A 27,673-nucleotide genomic window follows, 5' to 3' on the forward strand; every position below is an offset into this window, starting at 1 on the left:
CCCGATTTGCAACTTTTATTGAAATAAATGTCATCTATTAAAAACAAGGTTAATTTATAACTTGATCTCAACTTGTTTAATAGCAATTGAATTTTGACATAAAAATTGCAAAACTTCAACTAAAGAACAAATAAAACATTCAGACACAAGTTTACACTTCAAAAATTCTATCAACTTCAACAAATAATGAATGACTGTATATTAATTTACATTAGTCCTGTGGTCCAGAGTACATTTTCCATTTAAAACATTTTAATAGATCTTCTGTATAGCATGGACAGCTTCTAGTGGGAATTAGTATATAGTCTGTTCTTGATGAAGACAACACTAGACAGATGTTGCCTGATGCCTGGATAATGCTGAATGTGACAAAACCAGCGAGACACATTAAGATATTTCTCCTTTTCTTGAACTGTCAGGTCAACCTAAGTAGAGATTAAAAACATACACACACAACACGGATGTTACATAAGCACAACTATTAATATCACTTAAGTAGGAGATAGAATTTGAAAAACAACATCAATCCCCCAAGAGTTCTCAAAAGCCAACATATTCAGACAGGAGTAAAAGTTTCAGCCCAGTGAACACTGACTTGTAAAAGTTCTTCATGTTCAATGTTATGTTCAGTACAAAACCTGATGTGCTTCCTGGGAAATATCAAGTTTTCAACAAATGCAAAATTTACATTAACTGAGGATTTGGAGGTCAAATAATTTGTTTTTTACTTCATTGGAAAGGAAGACAGATTAAGATACAGTTCTTTCTCTGGTGTCCTTTAGTAAACCTAAAAAAAGGAAATGATCCATTTCAAGTCAATATTGCTTAATATAAGGAGGGGCTATTTCCAGTAGTGTGTGACTCAGATGAAGGAGGCTGCGTAAATGCATGAGAACAGACCTTCATAATTCTGTTTGCAATAAAGCTGAACTCAATCTTTCAGTGAATGTAGCAGTTCACCCTATTTGCTATCAAGCTACAAGAATGCTCAGAGATTTGGTTAGAGAGAGATGTGATACAGACTGCAGGTGCTTATCATTTCACTGGGCTCAAATCCCAAAATAGGTGACTCAAAGACTTTTCTCTAAGATAAATTTTAGATTATTGAGAGTTATCAGGTAAAGAGAAAACCAGTAGGGCAGTAACTTGCAGCCATGACCCCATGAATGGGTAGTGTAGTTCCTTCTCCTAAGTCACATTTACTTAACAGATAGTGCAAGTCTCTATAACACTGACAGGAGTGTTTGCAGAAAGAAATAACTCAGCCACTCTACAAGCGGTACAAACCCCCCAGCAGCCTGACTGTTGGGAGACATTTTTAGTGAGAAGAATGTCCTTTGCTTTTCAGAATTTAGCACATATCTGTTCTGCAGACAAACATTCTGGTAAGTTACCAGATCACCAAAGGTGAAGGATAAATCACTCTACATGCAATAATTATTACAGAATACAAAAGGATATTAACAATAAAATTAAAAAGTAGGCAGTATTTTCTCATTAAGTGTTGATTTGGACTCATATTTGTTGGCTCAGTTTACTTAAGTTGTTACCAGGGAGAATCTTCACTGCTTCTGTTTCATAAAAATTTAAGTTTCAGGTTTTAGTGATACATACTTAAGTCCTACACACAAGCTGCTCTAGCACATTATAAAAATATATTCATCTTGTTTAAGGTGTGTAAGGTTGTGTCTACTTAGAAAGATGTTACTATAACTGTCTCATCTATAACATAGTCAGTCCATGGCACAGAGATAAATAACACACCAGTCAAGAAAACTGGTCAAGTATGTCTTTTTTAATGTAGAAGTTTAATTTTTATTATGAAAATTCATGGTTTCACATGAAAGAATTACATTAGGCTAACTGGTAGATTCAAACTGAAAAGAGCATCTACCTGTCAGGTATGTTTTCATAGGCAGCATTTAATCTGTGGAATAAACTGAGCATCAGTCTACATTTCAAGAATATTTTGAAAAATATTTTGTAAAAGAGCATTTTGTTCTTTTTCTAAATCTTTACCATATATAAACGTCAGCAAGGACTTCAAAAGAAAATGTACGATTTATTAAAAGCTCAACCAGTAATAAACAGAGCTGCAAATCTATCAAGAAATGGGAGCTTTCTTACCAAAAAATGAATAAATGAATGAATAAAATTCAAAATCAACTTCGACAAATCTCTTTGCTGACAGTTAAAGCAAACAGATGTAACAATAAGTTTTACTCCAACTTGATTTCATGTCAGCTGCTGAAATATATGATGATTCAAATCTGACCTCTTTCTTACCATTTTAGTCCTTTCATAGCTCTTTCATTTCAGATAATTCTCCACTCAGCCATTTGGTAAAGCATTTCTAAACAATAGAGTACTAATCCTTGTTTATGTTTAAGTTGTTCACCCAGATTTTAAACTAGGTAAAAAGGGCAATGTTATGTGTGATATCTGTATTTCAGAACAGCATTTGCTGTCACCGAAGACTAGTATAAGTTGCTTACAGGCCTATTATTTAAAGCAATAACAACATACAGAACACAGCAAAATAAATATTCTCCAACTTAAACATTTTACATTTGGAGTCTCTAGAGTCAGGATTATCAACAGAGTCACAGTAAAAAATAGTTTTTATTCCAAGAGCTCCTAAAGCTCCTGAAAATTCCTAATTTATTCCAATAATTTATTTATTTATTTATTTTTGAGACGGAATCTTACTCTGTTGCCCAGACTGGAGTGCAGTGGCGCGATCTGGGCTCACTGCAACCTCCACTTCCTGGGTCCAAGCAATTCTCCTGCCTCAGCCTCCCAAGTAGCTGGGACTACAGGCACATACCACCACACCGGGCTAATTTTCTGTATTTTTAGTAGAGACGTGGTTTTGCCATGTTGGCCAGGCTGGTCTCGAACTCCTGGCCTCAAGTGATCCACCAGCCTGGGTCTCCCAAAGTGCCTGGATTACAGGCATGAGCCACTGCACCCAGCCCCCTATTCTAATAATTTTTAACTAGATGATCCATTTGACAATATTTTTAGATGATCTATTTTAAGAATGTACATTTATTCATTTTCCCTCAGGAAACTTTTGCCAGAAACTCACAGAGTTTTTCAAAAAGGATGAGGTTACGGTTACCACTTTCACCTCTTTTTACAGTTTAAACTTTGGAACTTGTCCCTTTGAGTCTGAGACAATTATGAATGACCTTGTTAACTCTGCTACTTTTTTGGAAGACATTCCCTATATAAACATTGTAAACAAAGAAATGAACAGATTTCTCCCCTCACCAAATTTACAGATTTTAAAAACATTTCTGATGGGATCTCCCAGACCATTTCACTTACAACACTGGTTTTCCACCATCCCTTTCTAGCTCCAGTTCTTTTTCCTTTCTTACAACAGGAAACAATGCAATTGTTCTAGTTGCCATTTCCTGCTTCATGTTGATCTGCATGCCTGTGTATCTATAGTGGTGCTTGGCTCTTTCTGCCTAATAATTCCTTTAATTTGTACTGGCACTCTATCATGACTTTGAACCTTAAAGCCAAGTAGATAATATTCTGAATCACTAATTTTCCATGAAGTCATGTGAGAAACACTTTAAGTGACCCGTTCCAGATCAGGGTGACATGCTGCTTTGCTACCTTTCCAACTGGCACCACGCTGCCGCCTTTGGGACATTCTTTAGGGCCAGTGCTCCTGGACTATTTTGCAGTTATTTCTTTTATTTTTCCTTTCCTTATAAAAGAACCACATGCCTCCCATGGTGCTCCAAACTTCAGAACAAAAGTATTTCAGTTGATAACAATCTTACAGTCAAGCAGCACATAATATTACAAAGGATTTTAATAATCTTGAGTAACAGTCTGTTCACAGGGATGACTATCTACTAGTGAAATCACTTTAAGAAAGCAGTGAGTCACTGGTGTTATAATAAACAGCCACACTAACAGGCAGTATAACAAAGGAAAGGCAACATAATATTCCTCAAATGGAGTTAAGATAGACCAGATCTTAGAATAACTCAGCCATGACTAAAATTGGGCTCACAATGAAACAAAATACAGTGGAATTATCTGATTACTTGAAGGTTCCTTGACTGCTGTTTTGTACACTGTGCTGATTACATATTCCGTATTGAATAATGTGAACAAATTAAGGAATGCACGAGGACAAAAATAAATAATATTGCCAAAGCAAACAAAGCACGAAGACCTGGCAAATATCAGCAGGTGGCCAATCTGCACCTCCCACCCACCCTACCTTAATTTAACACCTAGAAATCATTTATTCCACATCTGTAGGTATTTGTACCCGATTTAACTGGAATGTCATTTAACACCACGGTGCAATTCTGCCATTGTGTAGGTTTTAGTCTGTGAGGCCTGTTCCTTGAGAAGGTGTTTATTACTCTGATTACTTTGCCTGCACTTGGACTAGAGTGGGAGAGATACTTTGACTCATGATAGGAACCCAAAAGGATGGTCAACAGTGATTTACATATTAATCTATTCAATTTCACTTTGAAAAAGATAAGGATATCTTTAATCATAACATCCTAGTCACTATATATGAAGAGGACATACATTCCAAAATAGAAAATGTAAACACACACAGAATGCTAAATATTATTAATGTAACCCTAACTTTAACATGCTGTACTGAATGAAACACTTCTAACCTGCCTAAAAACCAAGTGCCCTCCAGTGCACTTAGACTCGTAATTAAATAACTTTGCAGCTAGTGCTATGAATATTTTGCACTATAGGATTATGACCTTGTGCATTCTGCTGGCAAAGGAATTCCAAACAAGTTCCCTCCTTTTTCAGAGTATTTCTTTTCCCTACTGCAAGACCTGCATAAGCTAGAGGAAAGGAAAATTTAATTACACACTTGGTTTATGAGTTGCACTTCAGTATCATCTTTTTTTTTTTAATTAGATGGAGAAATACTCTCCTTCTTAATGACAGCCCGATGCTACAGCAAGCCAGATCTTGTGGGTCTGAACAGACATTCACTAGCCTGCTGGCTCTCATCACACAGGATGACTGATGATATTTTTCCTAATATAAAGATTAAAAAGTTAAATGTCAAAACATATGTCACATTTAAATATATATATTTTAAAAAGCCAACCAGTTTGTTATTGTGGTTTTCAGATAGAAATTGTTCTTGGAGCCCTGCTGGGTAGCCATGCTCACAGCAGCACAGTCTCACTAAAGTGAAGTACAGACTCCCCCAAGTTCAAAGACTGTGTTTAGGCTGCCACCAGGAGAGAGATGCTTAGATGCCTTAGCAGCAAATCTTCTTTACCTTGGAGGCTTTTTTGTTTTGAAATGAGGTAAGTTGTGCCTCACGATCATTTTAAATTCAAAAAGCTACTAAAACATATTGAACCTAGCATGGAATAAAAGAAGCTGGTAATCAATGTATTTCAGCTCCAATAAACTTTTTCCCATTTAAATAACATTACTTATAATACACTTTCACTACAAAGATAAAAAATATGAAATAGGAGCTATAAATAGGTGCCAGTTGTTAAATATTGCTTTTATTTATTTTTTTAAGACAGGTCTCATTCTGTTGCCCAGGCTGGAATGCAGTGGTGCAATCATGACTCCCTGTGGCCTTGACCGCCCTGGGCTCAGAAGATCCTCCTACCTTATTCCCTCAAGTAGCTGGGACTACAGGCACAGAGCTACCATGCCTGGTTAATGGTTTTTTTCTTTTCTTTTTTTTTTTTAAATAGAGACGGGTTTTGCCCTGTTGCCTAGGCTGGTCTTGAACTCCTGGGCTCAAGCTATCTACCTGCCTCGCCTCCCACAGTGCTAGGATTACAGGCATGAGCCATCACGCCCAGCCTTAATATTGCTAATCTCCATAAGCATTTAGCTGCACAAGGCACTGTTTTAAAAGCCAAGAGGGGATGAACAGAAATAAGACAAATCCTCTTTGGTCCTTTATTTTGTGTAAATTGAATCATATTCTTTGTAAGTATGGGAAACATTCATTCTTCACTCCTGTTGTCCCAATGTAATAATTAATAGGCCTCCTTTCACAGCCAAGTGTTTTGGATGAGAAATCATGTGGTCGCCCTATTTACAAAGAATATTTGTAATCAAACTTATCATAAGCTTTCCAAAACAATGAAAATTCCCTTAGATAGCCAAGGCCATCCAAATCTTCAGATATTTTTCTGACAATTTCATGATTCTGTATTCTACTTATATGCCTCATTCATTAATAACATAATATTCTGACCAGAGATTAGCACTGGATTCCATTTTCTCTACTTCATTAATTGCTTTCATGTAAAACAGTCTAATTTCTTCAATAAGATTAATATGCCCCTGAAAATAGTTTTATACTTCTGTTGTCTCCCTCTCAAGTATGGCATAGTGGGCATACACAGTCAGTTCTCAATAAATCATTTAAAACTCATAATAGTTTTACATTAAATTAAGGATCATTCTAAGCCATTACAATAGTGTTACAGAATTTAACATAATCACTGAGGGATCTTTGAGGAACAATTCAGAATAAAGTCAAGTAAATTCAAACTGAGGGATTATAGCTTGAGTAGGGGACTAATAACTGTATCACGCATTATTACGGTATGTTTGGGGGGTGAGGGGAAACTAAAAGGAATCCACTTCTATGACTGTCATGAAGCCCAGGAGTTCCGGAGGGAACTGCATTCCATTCTGAATTTTCTGGTTACAATCCCTGTCTTCTCTCTTCAACCTCAACTGAAAACCCAGACTCAAGAGGCCTCAATCTGTGCCCTCTTATTCTTGGCAAATGGCAAAGCCAACTATGTAGGAGGCTTTTTCAGACGAGAAAACGACTTTGTTTTTCCAAAAGACAAACCCTCCACTTTGCTTTATGAGGCAGATAGCAGCCCCAAACCATGGACAGGTTGGGGCCTGCGCAGGCCTCAATGATTACGGTATTTTACAGTTTATAATACAAAGAGCTTCCCCATACATTAAGACACTTCAGTCAGAAGATCTAGTTTGGCTCTTCCAAAAACTGAGCGCTGTGCCTTTAAACCACTCAAGTTTCCTAAACATTAGTTTCCTTCTCTGTAAAAGGAGGCTAATAACACTGGTCCTATTTCCTTCTTAGTGATGAGGTACAGCAAGAAAGTATAGAGGAAACTCCTTGAAAAGCATAGAGAAATACGTTTAAAAATTTATTCAGTGTTTATGGAGGGGTGACTACATACACATGCCAGGAATTACCTCAGACAATGGTGTTACAAATATGTGTCGCTACAATCATTGAGTCAAGCAGCTTATAATTTAGAGAGATTTTCAAAGAATTACAGTAAGAGTGAAACAAGCTAGACCTGAGGCGTATATGAGGTACAAACACACACAGAGGAAGGAGCACCTCAGTATGGTTTAGGGGCCTGAGAGGGATTCAGCCAACGAATGAGTGGGAACCGAGAGATACTTGGGAAATGCAAATGAAGTGGGGAGGAAGGGAAAGGCTGGGACCAGGGAGCAAAAGAGAAGAGCAATGCAAGGACACTGGGTAGAAAGAGCACAGCATCCAGCAGGCTCTGGGGCACATGTTGTGGCTGAGAGAATGACAGGAAGGAGGACAGCAAGGGAGGCAGGAGTCAGATGAATTAAGACAGAGTTTCACTCTTCTCGCCCAAGCTGGAGTGCCTTGGTGCGATCTCTGCTCACGGCAACCTCTTCCTCCTGGGTTCAAGCAATTCTCCTGCCTCAGCCTCTGGAGCAGCTGGGATTTCAGGCATGCGCCACCATGCCTGGCTGTTTTTTGTAGTTTTAGTAGAGACGGGGTTTCACCATGTTGGCCAGGCTGGTCTCGAACTCCTGACCTCAGGTGATCCACCTGCCTCGGCCTCCCAAAGTGCTGGGATTACAGGCGTGAGCCACTGCGCCCAGCTAATTTTTGTATTTTTAGTAGAGACGGGGTTTCGCCATGTTGGCCAGGCTGGTCTCAAACTCCTGACCTCAGGTGATCTGCCTGCCTTGGCCTCCCAAAGTGCTGGGATTACAGGGGTGAGCTACTGCGCCTGTCTGAGTTAATTATTTTGAGAAAGAAAAAGACACGGTCATGAGAAAGACTGCTCCAGGGGCCACCAATCTCATCTCTTACAGTCCATCCTCTTTCGATGAACAAAAGATTCTAAATACTGGAACTTGGGCAATGTCATCGGGATCATGGGAAAAGACACATGTGAGAGGCATTTAGCAGCTGGAAATCAGGATCTGACTGGATGCATGAGGTGCATAATGCAGAAAAATGCATGAGTTATTTTTTTCCCACAGGGAGAAGATGGGTGTTGGGGTGATGGGGAGTTGAGCCAAGCTTGTAGGCAGAGAGATGGGTATAAGAAAGCACATATTCTGGGGCCAAAGTGTCTGGTTTCTGGACCTCGTTCCACCACTTACTTGGGCAATCTCAAAGAAAACCTTTGACCTCTCTATGCCTCAGTTATCTCACCTGTAAAATGGGGCTGATAACATTAGTGCCTACCCTATGTGGCTGTTATTAGGATTAAATGAGTCAACATTTGTACAGCATGAAGAACAGTGCCAAGAACATAGTGAGTATCATGTCGTTGTTCATGAACAAATTTAAAATAAAGAGACTGATCATGTAGGTAGTGGACAAGATTGAAGAAAAAAGAAAGGAAATACAATCTGGAGCAAGATCCAGAAAAGGGGCAGTAGGCGGAGAGGAGATTCAGGTAAGAGGCCAGATAAATGGTGATATGGTTTGGCTGTGTACCCACCCAAATCTCATTTTGAAATGTAACTTCCACAATTCCCACATGTCACGGGAGGAACCTGGTGGGAGGTAATTGAATCATGGGGGCAGGTCTTCTCTGTGCTGTTCTTGTGATAGTGAATAAGTCTCATGAGATCTGATGGTTTTATAAGTGGGAGTTCCCCTGAACAAGCCCTCTCTGCCTGCTGCCATCCATGTAAGACATGACTTGCTCCGACTTGCTCCTCCTTGCCTTCCGCCATGATTGTAAGGCTTCCCCGGCCACGTGGAACTGTTAAGGCCATTAAACCCTTTTTCCTGTATATATTACCCAGTCTCAAGTATGTCTTTATCAGCAGCGTGAAAATGGACTAATACAAATGGATTGGCCTAGGAAAAAGGCAAGGCTGAGACCAGGAAAAGGACACAAGATAGACAAGGATGCGCAATCAGGCAGGCTGGAAGATGAAGGGATTCAGATGAACAACCTCCATTTTTCTAGCCGAATAATGGAGGAAGGCTCGGTGATAAGGACTAAAGATAAAGGAGGAGGGAGAAGGAAGGGGCTTAAGGAAGGAAGTAAAGGTTTGGAAGTATCCCTGGGAGAAAAAAAAAAAAAAAAAAAAAAAGGAGCTGATCCAGTATGAGAGCCCAGCTGCAAATGGATAGTAAACATTTTTAGTGGCAGTAATCTACAGTGTTATAATTTCTCCAGTAGAGCTCAGCTTGGATCTTGGATGTAAGAATGAAGACATTTATTTGGACTGGCCAAGAGCCGAGAACTTACAGGGAAAGGGTGGTGATTGTAGCGTAAAGCAAAGGAGCTGAAGATACTAAGAGGATGTAGCTGAAGTTACACAAAAGGGGGTCTAGCTTGGGCGGGGAATAAAGTATACAGATTTGGAAAAGAGTCAAATTACATCAGACAGAAATTAGACACTAAGAGATTAAAAGAGCTAAGATAAGCGGTGTATTAGTCAGGGTTCTCTAGAGGGACAGAATTAATGGAATATATAAATATATAAAGGGGAGTTTATTAAGTATTAACTCACACAATCACAAGGTCCCACAACAGGCCATCTTCGGGCTGAGGAGCAGGGAGAGCCAGTCCGAGTTCCAAAACTGAAGAATTTGGGAGTCTGATGTTTGAGGGCAGAAAGCATCCAGCACGGGAGAAAGACGTAGGCTGGGAGGCTAAGCCAGTCTAATCTTTTCACGTTTTTCTGCCTGCTTTATGTTTGCTGGCAGCTGATTAGATGGTGCCCATCCAGATTAAGCTTGGGTCTGCCTTCCCCAGCTCACTGACTCAAGTGTTAATCTCCTTTGGCAATACCCTCGCAGACACACCCAGGATTAATACTTTGCATCTTCAATACAATCAAGTTGACACTCAGTATTAACCATCACAAGTGGTTACACAGAAGATGGGGTACTGGACTTAAGATCTAGAGGTGGAATGGTAGGAATATGGGGCCCAGGGGATGATGACAAAACCTAAAGTGTGGCTGGAGAAGTCACTGCTGAAGAAGAGCAGAAGCATAGGAAAAAAATCAAGGTCAAGGAAAAGGAAGCAACTGAAAGGAATTCCTTTCATTTGATAAGCTGAAAATGCAAATCTGATTTAAATTCAAGACAAAGTTTTTTTTTATTATTATTATTATACTTTAAGTTTTAGGGTATATGTGCACAACGTGCAGGTTTGCTACAAAAGGCACCTTGTATAAAGGAATTCCTTTCATTTTTATTTGATAAGCCAAAAATGCAAATCTGATTTAAATTCAAGACAAAGTTTTAAAAATCATTCTCAACACTACAGAAAAAAAGCCAGTAACTATACAAATACTCACTATAAAGCGATGAAGTCCGTAGTACAATAGGATATCTGCTAATGTAAAGTTATATCCTGTAAGGTAGACTTTATCTTCAAGATATGAATTAAGATCCTAGAAAAAAGAAAAAACAAATAAATATTAATATAAAAAACAGTAATAATAAAGTTAATTATCATGACTTAAAAGATTTAGGCTACTAGAAAACAAAATATTGCCATTTAATAAATTTACTCTGACATTAATAGTCATTCAAAATCACAAATAATATGCCAGTCACCTCATTTTAAAAAAATAGACTCAACATTACTAGTCTTAAATAAACAAGAAAACATTAGAAAATGATATTCAAAGTGACATCTATGTCATTTTAAAGTCTAGCTTTTTGTTTTTGGGAATATTTTGTTACTCATGCTCATTAGTTATACTTATTTTTTCCATTAAAATACAAAAATTCCCCAACAATTTCAATCTCTTTAGAGAATTCTAAGAAACTCTATATCCATGAAACAATAATTCGCCCATCTCCCCTTGCCTTTAGGTCCTGGCAACCACCATTCTACCTTGTTTCTATGAATGTGACCACTTTAGATACCTCATATAAGTGCAATCATAGACTATATGTACTTTTGTGACTGGCTTGTTTCACTGAATATAAGTTCCTCCATGTAGCATGCAGCACATGTCAGGATTTCCTTCCTTTTTAGGGCTGCATAATATTCCACTGTATGTACAGATCACATTTTATCGATTCCTGTGTCAACAGACATGGTTGTTTCCACCTCTTGGCTATTGTAATGCTGCTGTGAACAGGAGCATACAAACATGTCTTCAAAATCACGCTTTGAATTCTTTTGGGTATATACTTACAAGTACAATTGCTGGACCATATGGTAATTCTACTAATTTCTTGAGGAAGTGCTATTCTGCTTTTCATAGCAGTTGCACATTTTACATTCCCACCAACAATGCACAAGGGTTACAATTTCTTCATATCCTCACCAACACATGTTACTCTGTGGGATTTTTTTTTTGGTAGTAGCCATCCTAATGGGTGTGAGATGATATCTCATTGTAAATGTGATCTACATTTCCCTAATGATTAGTGATTCCAGCATCTTTTCACATGCTTGCTGGCCACTGGTATATCTTCTTTGGCTAAATGTATACTAAAGTCCTTTGCCACTTTTGAAATCAGGATATTGGGTTTGTTCGTTGCTGAGTTGTAGGAGTTCTTTACATATTCTGAATATTAACCCCTTATCAAACATATGATTTACAAATATTTTCTCCTACTCTATGGGTTGCCCTTTCACTCTGTTGTCTCCTTTGATTGTGTCCAGAAATGTTTAATTTTGACATAGTCCAATTTATCTATTTTTACTTTTGTTAGAGGTATTTTCTGGCAGACCAGCATGAATACGTCAATTTCCTGAGATGGAAAACGTTGGCTTCTCTTAAAATTAACACTTAATTTAGCAGAACAGGAATTTACACTGAATTATAGTCAATTAAGTGAAACAACAGATTGATAAAACCTTCAGAGGAAGGTTTTGTAAATGAGTTATATGAACTATTATTAAATATTCTTTGAGGCTCCTCTAAAGACTAGATATAAAACACTGTCCAGTGATCCACAGCATTTATTCTACAAGAATTCCTTAAACTATAGAGACGGTATTTTGTTCTGATTCTCAAATCGCATCTGTCTTAGTCCACTTGGGCAACTATAATAGAATACATAGACTGGGTGGCATGTAAACAAAAGAGATTTATTCCTCACAGTTCTGGAGGCTGGACGTCTAAGATGAAGGTGATGGCAGATGCAGTGTCTGGTAAGGGCTTGCTTCCTGGTTCACAGGCAGCTGTCTTTTCACTCGGTAGAAGGGGTGAGGTCTCTCTCAGGCCTTTTATTAGGGCAATAATTCCATTCATGAAGGCTCTGCCTCCAGGACCTAATCACCCCCAAAGACCCCACCTCCTAACTCCATCACTTTGGGGGTTAGAATTTTAACATATAAATTTGGGGAGGGGGAGTCAAACATTCAGACCATAGCAACATCCCAAAGTATCTGGAATATAGTGGTTTAGCAATCAGTAAAAAATGTTTGCAGAATATAGTGGTTCAGAAACCAATAAAAAATGTTTGCAGAATTGAATTTAATCTCTTTGAGTTTGCAAAGTTAACATGATACATGCTCAACATGAAGATAATGATGAAGACCTTTATGATAATCTACTTCCACTTAATAAAGAGTAAACACATTTTCTCTGACGATTTTCATTTAAAGACAGTCATTTTCAAAATGGTATATGAATATGAGCCCCTAAAGGTGGTACAGATAAGAACATAAAGGAATATGGACACAAATGAGACAGGCATGGAAGAATCAAAATAAAATTTGGGTGGAAAGGGTAGAATGTATTGGTGTATTAGGGACTACCACTTAAATTTTATGGTACTCTGTTGAATGGATATGATTTCTCTCCAAATATCTTCAGAGAAATCAACTTTGAGAAAGTAAAAGAAATAAAATATCTTCATTAAATTTCAACTAAAACAAATACATCTTTATTTAATTTCAAGAAGTATTTAAAGACCTGAAACAATAACAGTTTTATATATTTTCTCCAAAAACAGAATCTATATCCATGTTTTAGTGATAAAGCCTGTTTTTTTTTTTTTTTTTTGAGATGGAGTCTCGCTCTGTTGCCCAGGCTGGAGTGCAGTGGCACGATCTTGGCTCACCACAACCTCTGCCTCCAGGGTTCAAGCGATTCTCCTGCCTCAGCTTCCTGAGTAGCTGAGATTACAGGCACACAACATGACCGGCTAATTTTTTGTATTTTTAGTAGGGACAGCGGTTTCACTATGTTGGCCAGGCTGGTCTCAAACTCTTGACCTTGTCATCAGCCCGCCTCAGCCTCCCAAAGTGCTCGGATTACAGGCGTGAGCCACCGCACCCGGCCAAGACTCTTAAAAATGTAGTTTTTATAAACTATGATTAGGTAATAGTTTCTGGGTTCGTGATATAAATAAAATTTTTCCTACCAAAAGACGGAGTTTCACACATTCGAAATATTCACAGGTGAGAACTAATTATGTCTGATGTTCGTTTCCTTTTTTTTTTTTTTTTACTATTCTTTCTGATGCCATTGTCAAACTTGTTAAATACTTCCCCTACAATTCCACCTGATGTTTCTTTTTCCTTCCATCTATTAAACTTTCTAATAATACAAAAAAGTTGAAAAAGCAGTAAAATAAACAACTATATACCCTCCACCTAGACTCAACAAATGTTAGTGTTTTGCAATGCCTGCTTTTTGAAATTATATACTACCTTATTTATAAGGCATTTAAACTTAGCATTGTGGTTTTATCACTGAAATGGCACTTTGACAAGTAAGAATTAAACCCTTTCATAATATCCTAAAAGGAAGAGTTTTAAAAATAAGTAATAAAAACCTATACAGCCCAGTATAAACACAGGCAAGGAATACATGTAAGTGAATTTTTAAAAATAATAACATAGCTAATAAGCAGTATGAAAATGACACATTAATAATTTTATTTAAAAAAAACCAGCAAATAATTTTTTTTTGAGACACAGCCTCGCTCTGTTGCCCAGGCTGGAGTACAGTGGGGTGACCCTGGCTCACTGCAACCTCCGCCTCCCGGGTTCAAGTGATTCTCCTGCCTCAGCCTCCTAAGGAGCTGGGACTACAGGTGCGTGCCCTCACGCCCAGCTAATTTTTCTGTTTTTAGTAGAGATGGGGGTTCCACCATGTTGGCCAGGCTGATTTCGAACTCCTAACCTCAAGTGATCTGCCTGCCTCAGCCTTCCAAAATGCTGGGATTTCAGGCGTGAGCCACCACATGCGGCCTCAAACGAATAATTTTTAAATTTTCTTGTTTTGGTAATTAAATTGGGGTAGTGAAGGAGAAAGAGGTAATACCATGTTAGTTTTGTGGAAGAGGCCACTCTCATATGCTATGATACTATAATAATGTACTTTTCTAGAGGACAAATGAGCAACATAGCTTTAAAAATATATAGCTTTTAGCCTAGCAGTTTCTCTTGCAGGAATTTAGCCTAAGGACACCAGGTCCGGTGGCTCACTCCTGTAATCCCAACACTTCGGGAGGCCAAGGCAGGCCGACCACTTGAGGTGAGGAATTCGAGACCAGCCTGGCCAACATGCTGAAACCCCATCTCTACTGAAAATACAAAAAAAAATTAGCTGGGTGTGGTGGCATACACCTGTAATCCCAGCTACTTGGGAGGCTGAGGCAGGAGAATTGCTTGAACCTGGAAGGCAGAGGTTGCAGCCTGTGTGACAGAGCAAGACTCTGTTTATAAAAACAAAAAATTAGGCTAAGGAAACAAATGGGAAAGTGCTCAAATATTTAGCAACAATCTAGTAACTACCCAGGGATAAATAATTTAAATTGTGGTACAATTACAGCTTAAACCTTGAACAACGCAGGTTGGAATTGCACAGGTCCACTTAAACACAGATTTTCTTCTGCCTCTGTCACCCAAGAGAGTAAGACAAACCCTTGCTCTTCTTCCTCCTCCTTAGCCTACTCAATGTGAAGTGAAGACTATGAGGATAAAGACCTATATGACAATCCACTTCCACTTAATGAATAGTAAACATATTCCCTCCTCCTTATGATTTTCGTAATAATATTCTTTTCTCTAGCTTACTTTAAGAATATGGTACATAATACACATAAAATACAAAATATGTATTAATTGACTTTATGTTACAGGTAAGGCTTGCAGTTAACAGTAGGCTATTAGCAATTGAGTTTTTGGGGAATCAAAATTATACATGGATTTTCAACTGCTCAGGGAGTCAGTGCCCTGCACTGTTTAAGGGTCAACTGTATATGATGCAACACTAACATGTTATTAAAAGGAGAGTGTAAGTGAATACTTGTTGACATTAAAAGGTATTGACAACACATTGTCGATGAACAAAAAAAACAGTTTATTGGCCAGGTGAGGTGACTCACTCCAGTAATCCCAGCACTTTGGGAGGCTGAGGTGGGCAGATCATTTGAGGTCAAGAGTTCGAGACCAGCCTGGCCAACATGATGAAACCCTATCTCTACTAAAAACACACAAAAAATGAGCCATGCGTGGTGGTGCGCACTTGTAATCCCATTTAATCGGGAGGCTGAGGCACGAGAATCGCTTGAACCCAGGAGGCAGAGGTTGCAGTGAGCCAAGATTGCGCCATTGCACTCCAGCCTGGGTGACAGAGTGAGACCCTGTCTGAAAAAATAAAAAGAAAAAAAACAAAACAAAACCAACAGGTTACCATGCCCAGTAGGTGCCTGTTTTTTTTTTTTTTTTTAATACCTACACACATATATACAAAAGGAAAAAAAATGCATAGAAAATAGAAAAAAACACCAAAGGGGTTTAATAAATATCTGATAGCCAAACATTAGCATTAATAGTTCTCTCTTGTTGGTGGGACTATGGATGTTTCAAGTGTCCTCCATTTGCTTATTTGTACTTCCTAAATTCTGTTATATTTACTGCATTTAAAATAAAAACAACACTGTCTTAAAATAGCAAAACAAAACAAATCAACCCTTTTCTCATCTGTGCATGTGGCCAAAATCACATTGCAATCCACTCTATATACAATCGGTCTCACCCGCCAGTCTGAGTTCTGTAAGGGCAGAAACTGTGTCTAATGCACCACCAGCCCTTGGAACTGCATCCTGGTGCATTGCAAGTGCTTATATTGTAGGTGCAGATGAGCAAACTACGGTCAGACAAGGAAGACAATGCAAATTGCCCAGCTCCACATACATTCCAAAAACAGGAACATCTTAAATCAGAGGCTCCCAATTAAATATTTACATGTCTCAGAGATAACACTTTGGAAGCTATTTCTATGCTTCTAATACCACATCTATTAATATAACTTTTGAACCTTATAAACCCAATTCATTGAAATTCTGTTCCTATCTTTCAGAATCAAGTACTTCATTACTACCCTTTCCCTTGGAGAACTATGAAAGATGGTTGTGTTCACTTATTTGCCTGACATCTCACATTCACTTAGAGGGAGGGTATGACTGCTTCCCCCTGGAAATGCTGTGAATAGTAGGGGCACAAGAGAAGGGTCCCTGTGAATGACCAATATGGTATTAAGAATAAATGGTTGATCACGACAGACATACAAAGGGCCAAGTTCTGAAACTGACTTTGTACCAGTTCTCTTGATGGCATCTATCAAGAATACAGTTTGAGCCATTTTCCCCAAAGTGATAAAGGACGATCTTTCTTGCACAACTTATATTGCCATGATATAACAATCACAATAAAATTAAGAAACAGAAGGAATTCCTACAGTGATTTGCTGTTGTCTGAATAATCTCTAAGTTTCTTTCAAATTTAAAGCTTCAACAAAATCTTAAAATCTGCCTTCTTTTTATATAAATAAATTAACAAAAATAACTTCATTTGGAATTTTTTTTGTTCTTGGTAACTCTGAAGCTATATCCAGTAGATTATTTTATTATTTGATGCCTTTGAAAATAAAAATTTAAAGCAATGATTCTCAAAACAGGGAAAGGTGAGCTTTCCCAGATCAGACAGTTTTTTCAAACTACAACCCTAAAAGATTCTGATTCTCTCTTGCCTCTGAGAAAGTACTTTACCCCTTAGAGAATCGGGATTGTCGAGTGGGGCATCACATTAAAAAAACAAAAAAAGTCATAATACTGTAATTACTGACTATGACAAGGGTTTTGAAGGAAAAGCACAGGGTGCTGTGACTGCATATAGAACAAAGAACCTCATCCAGCTGAGAGAGCAGTAGTCAAGACAGTTTTCAAGGCAGCATATCTCAGCTGAGATCTGAAGGGGGACGGTGGTGGGGCGGGGTGGGGGGGAGGACAGAGTCTGTTCCAGGCAGAGGGAATAACAGATGCAAACTACTAAGGCAGAAGGAAAGAGGTGAAGAAGGCCAACAGCTGCAGCTTTTTAATCTCAGGGGAAAGAGATTTCTGATTAACGGTCATGCATTTCAGCCTATAAGTCACGATACCTTCAACAGTGTGTGGATGTCATTTTTACTGGAGTGTCCATCTACTTGAGTGACCCTGTACTCTAACCACTGCTGAACGATTGCTTTTTCTTCTGCAGTACTCCCCAGCAAATATTCTTTGTTGGCTTGCTTGACTAGATGAGCTGCTATAGTAGTCAATCCTGTTAGACTTGGACCATTGTTTGTCTGAAGAACTGGAATCTTAAAAAGAAAAAAAAAAGTTCACAGAATTTAAAAAACAAGGACCACATCATGATTATAACTTCAAAGTAACCACGAAATCCCTCAACTGTTTTTTGAAATAATCCCGGATTTTACTCTAAGATACTAAATTATATACAAATGAAAGTCTGGAAAATAGCAGTTAAATAATTTACAATTTGGTAACAGATGCTTGATGATGAAACTGGTAATAACATTGCAAAAATCAGTATAGTATTACTACAATAATCAGTATAATATTACTACAATAATCAGTATAATATTATTACAATAATTTTAAACTATGTACAATGAGAGAAAATGGAAACTCTAACTATACTGTATTAATTTCAATCAAGTTTACCTACACCCTATTATATAGCAAAGTGAACATACTTAAATAAACCTGACTTCATGTTTCCCCTGTTACAATAGCAATATAAAGGATCGGGTTTGCTTGCTTATAGGAAATTGACAATTAGTTTAAATTTTATTGATACACAAATAAGCACAATGCATTATGAGAAATGTAAAAGACAATGGAAAGTATTACCTAATGGGAAGACCGACCAAACACAAATAACAAGTATACAATCTCAATGACTTAAGCAAATGAAAAAAGAATTGTTTTTTGGGGAAGACTGCTGCTCTTCTCAGCAATGAAATAGAAATAGTATCTTTTTTTTTTTTTTCATTTGAGACGGAATCCCACTCTGTCACCCAAGCTGGAGTGCAATGGCATGGTCTTGGCTCACTGCAACCTCTGCCTCCTGGGTTCAACTGATTCTCCCACCTCAGCCTCCCGAGTAGCTGAGACTACAGGCACGTGCCACCACACCTGGCAATTTTTTGTATTTTTAGTAGAGACGGGGGTTTCACTATGTTGGTCAGGCTGGTCTCGAACCCTTGACCGCGTGATCCACCCACCTCGGCCTCCCAAAGTGCTGGGATTACAAGCGTGAGCCACCGTGCCTGGCCGAAATACTATCTTGTTCTCTATAATGATTTATACTTTGCAAGGCATTTTCATACATCTGCATCAACAGGACTTGGTGAAGTATACAAGGAGATTAATACTCTACAGGATACAGATTCAAAGTAAGGAGGTAACTCCAAAGTAAAGGAGGTAAAATTCTTTCCACTTTCCATTCACTATTAATAGCTCCTTGACTTCTCACTTTTGTCTTCAACTCAAATGAAACCACAATCTCTAAGATCACCAATAAATTAAATGTGTTGAAAGAAAACAGTATGGAACCCTCTGAGGGGTGCCAGTAATGTTCTATTCCTTGATTGGGTGGTTACCTGAGTGTGTTAACTTGGTGGTAACATCAAGATGTGTGTACTGAATGTATGGTATATTTTGGGGAAAAAAGAGAAAGCAAATGACTCACGACTGCTGGGTGGAGGGGACACAACTGACTCTAAAGAGAATTATTTGTAAAAATAAATTATCCACAACCCAAGCATGCTCTAAAAAAATTCCCAGTTACATTCTCATCTAATCATTACATCTTCTAAGATAAGGTAAGTCATCTCATCCTCATTTTACAGATAATAAAAACCAAGGTTGCTTGGTTTGCAATGGCAGAGCCAGGGTTTGAATAAAGCCCTATTGGCTCAAATGTCCATTTTCTTTCCTTTACATAGCCTAAAATACACAATTCTTATGCAGTTGCAATTATGAGACACATACTATTTTCACATTCATTTTAAGGTTCCATAGTCTTCAAAGTAATTACTTTTAATGGCTGCATATGCAATAGCATGCGATGCATAATGATATTCTGGTCAACAATGTTCTGGATGGCATATCCAATGGTGGTCCCTTAAGATTATAATCAAGTATTTTTACTGTACCTTTTCTATGTTTCAATATATTGAGATGCACAAATACTTACCATTGTGTTACAACTGCCTACATTATTCAGTATAGTAACATGCAGTACAGGTTTGTAGCCTGAAGGAGCAATAGGCTATATCATATACCTACTATTTGTGAAGTAGGATATACTATCTAGGTTTAAGAACACTAAGGTCGGGCGTGGTGGCTCACGCCTGTAATCTCAGCACTTTGGAAGGCTGAGGCGGGCGGATCACCTGAGGTTGGGAGTATGAGACTAGCCTGACCAACACGGAGAAACCCCGTCTCTACTAAAAATACAAAAATTAGCCGGGCGTGGTGGCACATGCCTGTAATCCCTACTACACGGGAGGCTGAGGTAGGAGAACCCCTTGAACCCGGGAGGCAGAGGTTGCAGTGAGCCGAGATCACACCATTGCACTCCAGCCTGGGCAACAAGGGTGAAGCTCCACCACCCCCCCCAAAAAAACAAACAAAAAACACAAACAAACAAAAAAACCCCAGAACACTCTATAATGTTCACACAATGATGAAACTGCCTAACAATGCATTTCTTGAAACGTATCCCTGTCTTTAAATAACACGTGACTGTATGTCAATGTGTTGATGTACCCTAATTTAAAGAATCATTATCCTAGATAAGGATCTCTGAACTGCTTTCAATTTTTAACTATGATTGGTAATGTTGCAGAGAATGCCTTATTGCTGGCTCACTGCTGTCAGCTGTCTTCCCAGAAAAAGGCTGAATCTTATCACATATGGCCAACCCTTTCCCCATACAAGTAAACAGAAAATTTCACTAGCTGCTCACTGCTAAAATGCTTTAATTAAAATTAAATTAAAAACCATACTCTGAACTCGAAAGTCTTCACAGTTGGGCCTCAAACTGTAATTTGGGGTTTACCTTGCATTGCATCATTCCTCATATTGGTTTACTTACTGCCCTAAACTTCCCAATCCTTCATAACTTATTAGTTTTACACATCTTTCAAAGCGTAATCCCTTAAATGCCAGCTCTTCCATGAGTTTATAAATCCATTTTTATAGTCGGAATTAACTTCCTTTTTCACACTCTTCAACAGTGTTTTGCTCCATATGGAGTCCTAATTAGGAAAAAGAAGTCAGGTTGAGGGGACCAAGGGAAAGCAAAAAGAGAAGGGTGATAAGCTACAAGTCTGCCTTTCTTCATGGTCCAGGACACAGCCCTTCTGCACAAATACCTCAACAATCTTTCTGTGTCCAGCTATCACCGGACCTTCGGCTGATAGAAAACTCAAGTTAGCTCACTGCAACCTTGGTGCTATCAGTACTGCACAAACCCCTCTTCAGCACACAGCAGAAGTACTATTCCGTAAAATCCCCAGCCAGCCTTTGTTTCCTTGAAGTTAGCTCCTGTCTTACTAACTTGCCTGTTGCACCTTGCAACATATTTTCATACTTTCTCTAATAAATCTGCTTTTCTTTACCTACAGCTGTCCTGGTAAATTCTTACCCGGGCGCCACCAGCCCCAGAGAGTTGCTGCTCACCCGCGACGGTCCATAAAGTGCTTACTATGTTGTGCTTTAAATTATTTGCTGATGATTGTTTCTGATACTAGATAATACTCGTATCTTGGCAATGGTCCCTAAAAAATATAAACTAGGCCAGGCGCAGTGGCTCACGTCTGTAATCCCAGCACTTTAGGAGGCCAGGGCATGTGGATCACCTGAGGTTACGAGTTCAAGACCAGCCTGGCCAACATGGTGCAACCTGGTCTCTACTAAAAATACAAAAATTAGCCGAGCGTGGTGGCGCACACCTGTAACCCCAGCTACTTGGGAGGCTGAAGCAGAAGAATCGCTTGAACCCGGGAGGCAGAGGTTGCAGTGATCCGAGATCATGCCATGGCACTCCAGCCTGGGCGACATAGCAAGACTTTGTCTCAAAAAAAAAAAAAATATATATATATATATATATATATATATATACACACACACATATATGGCACTCTTCCAATTTAAATGGTTGCAATGTTTGTCCACTTGGCCATATATATTTATATTACATATATATTATACAATACATACACTAAACTAGGGAGTAGGGGCCAAAGGGACGGAATCATCACTGGCGCAGAGGAAACACCGAAAGAAGGTCACTTTGGCTCCTACGCCTACTCTGCCACCAATCACAGGGCTGATCTTAGGATGAACACTTAACCTTTCTAGGCTTCAGGTTAACTTAAATAAAAACTACACTACTACTTTCTAGACAAGATCTTCACATAGACCAAATGAAGAAGAGAAAAAAAAGACAAAAAACAAACATCATTTGGAAAAAATCTCAAAGGAGCGAAAAAAACATATATCCGAAGTAGTCTTCCTACAACCAATTTCCTTCTCTAATACATTCCCTCTGCGACAAACAACTATAAAACACAAACGTTCTAACAGTGCCGCACCAGGCAATCTCATACCTTGTGATGTTTCCCGCATTCTCCGTGGGTCGTACACTTAAATTGATAATCCAAGGCTTTAGAAACGCCTTCCCCGAATCCCCTAGATTGGGCCAAGACTCCTTAGGTGTTCTCTCTGCATTTATGGTGCAACGTGGCACTCTTCCAATTTAAATGGTTGCAATGTTTGTCCACCTTGCCAAAAAGCAAGCTGCCTGAGAGGAGGAAGCATGTTCCCCTAAATCACCGCTGTATTCCCCAGGCCCAGCACAGTGCTACCTGGCACCCTGTTAGCTATCACGGAGTTACTGCGCAATAACGGAATGAAAGGTGCGATTACAGAAAAAAAAAAAAAAAAAAAAAAGGCCAGTTACTGAATACATTCCAGGTTGGTCTAAGAGCCCTGTGAGGACCCTCCTCCAACTGGTTTTGTTTCCTCATAATGGGATGATGACAATTTCCCAGGAGGTGAAGTTCAGGCCAAGCCCAACCTGAGCTGGTTACCCCCTCCCTCCAGGAGGTAGGACGGCAGGGGCCGAGGCCCAGAGGCGCCAGCCGGCTAGCGGCGCAGACACATGGAGAGCTGGGTAGCAGCATCCTCACTCCGCCCGTAACGGGTGGCCGGCCCGGGTCCTGCCAGGGCTCGGCAGTCCCCGCTCCCGTCCACCTCTTCCCCTCCGCGCTGCCTCTCCTTCTCACCTGTCGCTCGCCCTGAGCACTGTATTTATTCCCCTTACTCAGTCCCAGGGACTTCTCCAGTAGCGACAGCTCTGCGGCCGCCGCCATCTTCCGGCCGTAGCTGCTGGCAGACGCGAGACCTGCAGAACAAGAACCTCCCGCATTGGTGGAAACGGAAGTCCCACTCCTGCAAACTTCAGCGGCGATTGGCTGAACCGAAGGGGCGTGGAGAGCGCGCGCCAAAGCGCAGGAGGCGGGGCCAGTGGAAGGGGCGGAGCTGAGGGCGGGGTGTGAGACAGGTGGAGAAGTGCTGGCAAATTTCCACTGGAACTGTTGGGGAGCTACTGGTAGAGCAGCCCCAAGGCCGGGCTTCGGTGGCTGCAGTAGACTGGATCTGTATCTCTAAATGTCAATCTATTGACATGGCTGCCAGCGGTAACTCGTTAACTCATTTGCTAGTCTAAGAGAATTTATATATGATGGGAACTGAAATTTACCTTAGTTTGGTTCAGGAATCTGTAAATTTGAACAATCAAATTGAATAGCAAAGAGTTCACAATCCATTAGGAGTTTCTAATGTGTAGCATAATTCATGAGGATTTTAATTATGTTGTAGTGGTGAATTCGAAAAACTGGTTTTTCTTCTGTTAATCTACAGCTCAACACTAGCAGTAGAATTATACATTTAAAGATTAATCACAGAGCATGGAGTATGTCAGATAGGGGTCAAATAATTACAGCTCAAGGAAATCAGCCATTAATGGAATTAATGATCTTTATTTGCAGTACCAGAAAGCTGGTTACATAATTTATGAAGTTTTGGTGTATAAATAAACAAGGTGCATAACTTTGCCCCACTAACTTGCTACATTCTTGTATCTTCGAAAAAAAAAAAGAAAGAAAATTGGTAGTATATGTTGAATATTTCCAAAAGATTTGTGAAAATACAAAATATTTTCCACATTGAAGAATGAATAAACAAAGTGTGTATTAGTCTGAGAGAAATAGAACAATCCTACAAGGTAATTCATCATTGAATCAGAAATATCAAAGTTTAGTGGGGAATGTTGTTACTGTGTTACACCTTCCCTATCCCAGAATACTTAATGAGTTTACTCTGGCAGCAGAAGTAAACATAAGGAAAAGAAACTTTTGCCAAATCAACATAACGAAATACAAAAGAAATTTCAGTATAAGTGGATTGTTGTGCACTAAATTCTGTTTTACTTTCCATATTCAGATAATTAAATGACTATTCTACTATTTTTAAAAGACCAACCCTCTAAGATAATTCACATATCTATTTTCAGTGTTTAGGTACACTGTTTGCTTGTAATAAAACATTTTTTTAAAAAATTAACATTTATCCAATGCCAATGGGTGGTATATTTAAAATAAGATTTGGCCTTTACATAATTATAGAAATATCAAATTAAAAAAGAAATCCCTAAAAAACTGAAAGCAGAACAAAGCATATTGTATATCAAATTGATGACATCATCACCCAGTGTGGACCTCTTTTAAGTGACTTTACAGCACAGTCATTTAATTGTATACTCTTAGTAAGACACGCTTTAAGGACAAAATTCATGAAAACCTGTTTTTGGTTCTTTTTGTTTGTTGGTTTGGTTAGCATCTTGGCAGTGTCAGCATTGGTATGGTGCTGTATGTGTACTGTGGAATAAAGCAAAGACACAATCATGTGGTGTTGCTGGAAACTTGGGTGTTTGGTGTTGCCCAAAAGAGAAGGAGTTGTAAGGTAGATGAGGTTAAATCAAAACTTTCTGGTCCTGAATTTGAATTGTAATATCAATATGAACTTATGACGCTTTTATCTTAAGGAAAATGAAAAGTATTTCCCATCTCTGTTTACTTAAAAGGCCTAGAAACAAGGACAACTCAGTAGCAATGAGCACCCCAGCACCCAGATTCTGGTTTCAAATACTATTTCCCACAAAAAGAAATGGAGGCTCTTTGGAGACTGGCTGAATCCAAACCTGGGAGGGAGATCAGTCTGGACCATCTAGTAATAGTAGAAAGAAAAGAAAGTATCTAAGACTAATGAAGGGAGTCAAAGGGTAGGATCAGATCACTTGAGGGTCAATAATAGTCATTACAAGTTGAGGGTCAATAAGAATAATTGCAATGAATTGAAACATGTTGAATATGTTTAAGTCTATGAGTTCATAATGACACTAAAAAAACAGGAACAAAATCGAAATAACCCTCATTGGTTACCTTTGGAGGATACTAGAGATCCAATTCATTATTTTGAAAAATGATAAAGAAAACACATAGAGAAACCAATTTTTTTCATGATTATCCTATGTAAACTGTATCTCAGGGAAACTAAACTCTGATGAGGAAAAATGTCTTTATAGAATTCTAACTAATAAAAACAGAACAATAGAATATCATTGTTTTGCAGCTACTGATATAATAATGAATCTAGGTGACAATTATCAATAGCTATTCACATCATAAAAACAGAGACAGACATAAAGTGCTTCCGAGAGAGGTGTACATCATCACCCAGTCTTGCCAATCGAATATGAATTTGACCAAGCCTTTTGATCTAACAGCCAATTTACAAGAAATAATAGCAGGAAAGAGGATCATGTTAAATGGTGCCAGGGGGATGTAATGAGCAAATTCTAGATCATGAAAACTATAGGACAAATGATCCAGTTGTTTCAACAAGTAAATTGCAAAGCAAAAAGAAGAGGCAGAGAGAGGTGAACCTGTAAGTTGAAAGCGTTATAAGGGAACTGTCAACCAATTGCAATATATAAATCTTTTTTTCAAGTCTGATTCCAACTAATAAACTGTTAATTTTTTTAAAGTGGATTGTCACATCATGATTGTGGCAAATGTCTACTACATTCCATTTTATATACTATGGGTATTAAATTACATACCCAAATTCACATAACTAATAGATCTGTGCATGAATCATCTGGGGATTAAAAAAAAAAATCCATGCCATACTGGAGATTCTGATTCACTTTATCTGGGGTGGGACCGAGCGCTATTATTATTATTTTTTTAATCCCCAGCTGAGTCTAATATGTGGCCAGGGTTGAAACCCCATATGGCAGATGGAGAATTTCAACTCTGCTTTCTGGCTTTTAAACCCACACCGTTCTGATTTTCTAATGTCTCCTTTCTCTGTTACGGTGAGCAGGTGCAAGCTTTACTTCACTTAACATTAGACATAAGAAAGAGGAGAAAGCTTATATTTTATTAGAAGAATCAATAAATGTATTTTTAGATGATCTACATATTTGATCTGGAAATACCTATATCAAGACAGCCTTACTCATAATAAAGGTAACTTGATGAATTGATTTTGTCAAATAGAACACTTCTGTAATCTGCTATTATCATAGTCAAGTTTAAAATCCACAGTACCTTAGGATATAAATTAAATGTCAAATGAAATTAATTTGGCAAGTGGAACATAAACTGGATGGCTTTTCTTTTTGGAGCATGCCTGACAGCTTTCTGTATGTCATACAGGCATCTGTTAAAATGAGCTGCATATGCCAGAAACTGTTACTGTATCAGATTGCTCTTAGCAATGCCATCATCTGCAAATTTTCAGTTTTAGAAGAGTTTAACTTTCTATTTCAGAATATGGTAGGGTTTTAAACTTAGGTGTGAATGATATTAAATATGTAGTAAATGAAGTGATGCAGGTGCTATGCATGCATTTTCTTCTCTCTATAGATACCTCTCATATCTATGTATGTCTTGCACTTATCACGCTTGTTTATTGAGCCATTACTATGCACCAGGCACTGTATGATGCACTGGGGACACATTGATGAACAACCCCCATCAAACTTAGAGTATCTCGAGAGGAAAGACACTAGAAAAATTTTGCGATAAGGCAAAGATCAGGAAGCGGAAGGCATGATAAGAATGCAGAGAAGGTACCTGGCCAGGTGCGGTGGCTCACGCCTGTAATCCCAGCACTTTGGGAGGCCGAGTTGGGTGGATCACGAGGTCAGGAGTTCAAGACCAGCCTGGCCAAGATGGTGAAACCCCATCTCTACTAAAATACAAAAATTATCCAGGTGTGGTGATGGGCACCTGTAATCCCAACTCCTCGGGAGGCTGAGGCAGAGAATTGCTTGAACCCGGGAGGTGGAGGTTGCAGTGAGCCAAGATTGCGCCACTGTACTCCAGCCAGGGCGACAGAGTGAGACTCAATCTCAAAAAAAAAAAAGATTGCTTCCAGGAGGTCATGGTGTTCAAGTTGAGACTTGAAGGATGAACAAGAGTTGGTCAGGTGAGAGGTGGGGTGGAAAACTGAGGGAGAGTTCTGAGCAATGGGAATTGCATGTGCAAAGGCTGCAAAGTGAAAGAGGGCATGATTCTTTGGAGTAACTGTTCAGGCTAGACAGGTAACCAGATGCTGGATTGGAAGGGTCCTTGAACGATGCCTCTAAAAATGTTGGGGCATCCTTTATTTTTGATGGTTAATTTTATGTGTCACCTTGACTGGGCTTCAGGATGCCCGGATATCTGGTTATACATCATTTCTGGGTGTGTCTGTGAGGGTGTTTCCAGAAATGATGAGCATTTAAGTTGGTGGACTGAATGAAGATGATCGCCCTCACCAGCGTGGGTGGGCATCATCCGGTCTGTGAGGACCTGGAAAAAACAAAAGTATGAGGGAAGGTGATATTTACTACTGACCTGACCGCTGAGCTGGAACATTGATCTTCTCTTGCCCATGGTGCTCCTGGTTCTCAGGTCTTCAAACTCAGATGGGAATCTGCACCATTGCTGTCCAGCTCTCAGGCTTTTGAATGGTACCACCATGTATTAGTCCGTTTTCACGCTG

General features: G+C 39.0%; 1 protein-coding gene across 2 annotated transcripts; it reads right to left on the minus strand.

Annotated features, from left to right (window-relative positions):
* On the minus strand, nt 1-27,673 carry EEF1E1 (eukaryotic translation elongation factor 1 epsilon 1). Of its 2 annotated transcripts, none has more exons than XM_058432608.1 (4): nt 27,526-27,673; nt 17,644-17,844; nt 10,585-10,680; nt 1-425 (listed from the first exon to the last, which is right to left on the minus strand). In XM_058432608.1, the coding sequence occupies exons 1-4, from the start codon at nt 27,649-27,651 to the stop codon at nt 285-287; spliced, it is 564 nt and encodes a 187-aa protein (XP_058288591.1). In that variant the 5' UTR covers nt 27,652-27,673; the 3' UTR covers nt 1-284. The 2 variants fall into 2 exon arrangements, with proteins under 2 accessions (XP_058288591.1, XP_031997044.1); XM_032141153.2 differs by lacking the exon at nt 27,526-27,673 and adding an exon at nt 22,843-22,996.

Source organism: Hylobates moloch, unplaced genomic scaffold (assembly GCF_009828535.3).
Source record: "Hylobates moloch isolate HMO894 unplaced genomic scaffold, HMol_V3 SCAFFOLD_20, whole genome shotgun sequence".
NCBI classification, from domain to species: domain Eukaryota; kingdom Metazoa; phylum Chordata; class Mammalia; order Primates; family Hylobatidae; genus Hylobates; species Hylobates moloch.

Excerpts from the sequence above, each read along its gene's own strand:
- EEF1E1 (XM_058432608.1), bottom strand. The coding sequence starts at position 27,651 with ATGGTGGTACCATTCAAAAGCCTGAGAGCTGGACAGCAATGGTGCAGA. Across the intron at positions 10,681-17,643 it reads ACATCCACACACTGTTGAAG|GATCTTAATTCATATCTTGA; the intron begins GTATCGTGACTT and ends TCTTTTTTCTAG. Across the intron at positions 426-10,584 it reads ACGGACTTCATCGCTTTATA|GTTGACCTGACAGTTCAAGA; the intron begins GTGAGTATTTGT and ends ATCTCTACTTAG.